Genomic DNA, 2,500 nt, shown 5'->3' with positions numbered 1-2,500 from the left:
CCCCCCTCCCCACCTCCCCCCCCCACACCAACCTTTCCTCAGGAAGGTCATGACCGTGTCCGGGTGTCCGTGGAGCGAGGCGATGTGCACGAGCGTCGACCCGTCCTTGGTCCTGTCCATCACGGACGCCTTGAACTTCTCGGCGAGGGTGTCCACGATCTGCGTGTAGCCTCTCTCGGCAGCGATGTGGATGGGCGTCTTGTCTGCCGAGGAGGTGGAGGGGCGGATCAGATGGTAGTAGGGTGGAGGGTGGATGAAGGGTGAGGGTGGAGGGAGGAGGAAAGGGGGGAGGGGTTGGTGAGGGGTAGGAAGAGGGAGGAGGCGTGGGTGGAAGAGAAGGGGGGAGGAGAAAAGGGGGGGGGGGAGGGGTAGGAAGAGGGAGGAGGCATGGGTGGAAGAGAAAGGGGGAGGAGAAAAGTGGGGGGGAGGGGTAGGAAGAGGGAGGGAGGCATGGGTGGAAGAGGAAGTGGGGGGGAGGGGTAGGAAGAGGGAAGGGGGAAATGGGAGAGGGGGAATGGGTGGGTGGTATAGGGGGGAGGTGGTTATGTGGAAAGAGGAGATGAGCAGGTAGGTGGAAGAGTGGGGATAGCTCGGTGGAAGCGTTGGGGGTGTGGAGGTGAGACTGAGTGGGTGGGTGGAAAAGAGGGGGTGAGTGGAAGCGGGAGGAGGGGGTGGGTGGACTGGTGAGTGGGCGGGGCACAGATGGATGAGTGGCTGGGCTGAAAACGAGGGGTCTAGTGGGCGGGAGGATGGGGTGGTAGATGGTGATGGGTGGGTGACCTGATGGGTGGATGAGCAGTGTGGAAAGATGGATGAATAAATGAACCAATGAATGGATGGATTAAGGGGAGACAGGTGTAAATAGTGTGTGAGAATGTTTAATGATAATAAGGAAATGGGACGGAGAGGAAGATTGAAGGTGAAAGGGAAAGGAAGAGAGAGAAAGAGAAGAACGAAGGGGAATAAGATAATGTGTGAATAAGGAGGAAAAGAAGATAATAAGGAATAGACTCAAAACCTGTTTGAGGAAATTGCTTCGATTTGTATTTATTTATTTATTTACCGTACATAATTAATGCCATATAATCGTCTAATATCTCGTCAACCAAACTCTGACTCAAAATAAACATAATTTATAAAGTTTCATCATCTGGATTATCTTTCAAATTTAATCATCCACAGTGATTAGGAGCTAAAAATAAAACGTTACGAAACTAAAAACCTTGAAAACTCCGTGACCTCGACTTAGAAAACGAGAAGCTGATGAAAAGAAAACGGAGACTTGGGCATAGAAAACGGGGTCCATTCTTCACCTCGAGGTAAACAAACGCTTCGTGATCTTTGGATTAGTTCCTAAAATCAATCAAAAGCCGCCTTTCATCTTTCTTTTTTTACATCTCCCGAGCCAGTCCTATTGATGTGGAAGGCAGTATTCTAGTATGGAAAGTTGGGAGACTGCGATAAAAAGTCTGGTAGGTGCTTGAGAAGGACGGTAGTAGTGAATATTATCTTGTTGGTTGAATATAACGCGAATAGACAAAGTTTCACACATAGATGCACGCACGCACACACACACACACGCACGCACGCACGCACTCACTCACTCGCGCACGCACGCACGCACGCACGCACGCACGCACGCACGCACGCACGCACGCACGCACGCACACACACACACACACACACACACACACACACACACACACACACACACTCTCAAAACACAAATACAAATACGCATTCACACATACCCCCCCTCCCCACCCCCCCACACACACGTACTAAATATCAACAATAACCCAAGTCTTTGCAAAATAGCTTCAACATTTTCTTTAATCATATCAATCCTTAAATTGTTTATACTTACCATCATTATCAGTATGGTTCGGGTTAACATGAACACTGTAGAAATATTTGACTGTTGCCTCATCTCCCTCCTCTGCAGCGATGTGTAACGCCGTTTGTCCCGCGGACTGTGAATAAGAATGTAAAAATGGATTAGGATAAAGAATGATTACAAAGAAATGAGAGAGAGAGAGATGGAGACGGAGGGAGGAAGAGAGGGGGCTAGAGAGAGGAGGAGGGAGAGAGAGAGAGAGAGAGAGAGAGAGAGAGAGAGAGAGAGAGAGAGAGAGAGAGAGAGAGAGAGAGAGAGAGAGAGAGAGAGAGAGAGAGAAAGAGAGAGAGAGAGAGATGGAGATGAAAGAAAAATATTCAAGTCAAATATATATTCATTTTTCAAACCATCTATCTATCCCCCCCCCCCCTTTCTCTCTCTCTATCTCTCTATCTCTCTCTCTCTCTCTCTCTCTCTCTCTCTCTCTCTCTCTCTCTCTCTTTACGATATTTGAAATGAGGTCAGACTAATGACGCAATGCTAAAAATAAGCGAAGGAAGGAAGGGGAGTAATGAGTGATAATGGATCGAAGTGCGTGAAAATGTGATAAATAAGGCAAAGGAAAGAAAGGGAGACATAACAACAGCAATAACTATTATCAAC

General features: G+C 48.2%; 1 protein-coding gene across 1 annotated transcript in view; it reads right to left on the bottom strand.

The window, feature by feature from the left end:
• LOC125037190 (serine/threonine-protein phosphatase 6 regulatory ankyrin repeat subunit A-like) overlaps positions 1-2,500 on the bottom strand; it is a 159,181-nt gene that overhangs the window by 31,793 nt on the left and 124,888 nt on the right. Inside the window, exons 6-7 of the mRNA XM_047630234.1 lie at positions 1,868-1,973; positions 33-203 (exon numbers count right to left, since the gene is read on the bottom strand). Coding sequence (XP_047486190.1) covers positions 33-203; positions 1,868-1,973 — 277 coding nt within the window. The remainder of the gene's footprint in view (positions 1-32; positions 204-1,867; positions 1,974-2,500) is intronic.

This window comes from Penaeus chinensis, chromosome 22 (assembly GCF_019202785.1).
Source record: "Penaeus chinensis breed Huanghai No. 1 chromosome 22, ASM1920278v2, whole genome shotgun sequence".
In the NCBI taxonomy this organism is placed as follows: Eukaryota; Metazoa; Arthropoda; class Malacostraca; order Decapoda; family Penaeidae; genus Penaeus; species Penaeus chinensis.
Note: the sequence above shows the minus strand (reverse complement) of the source record. Positions and strands in the feature narration are given on the sequence as shown.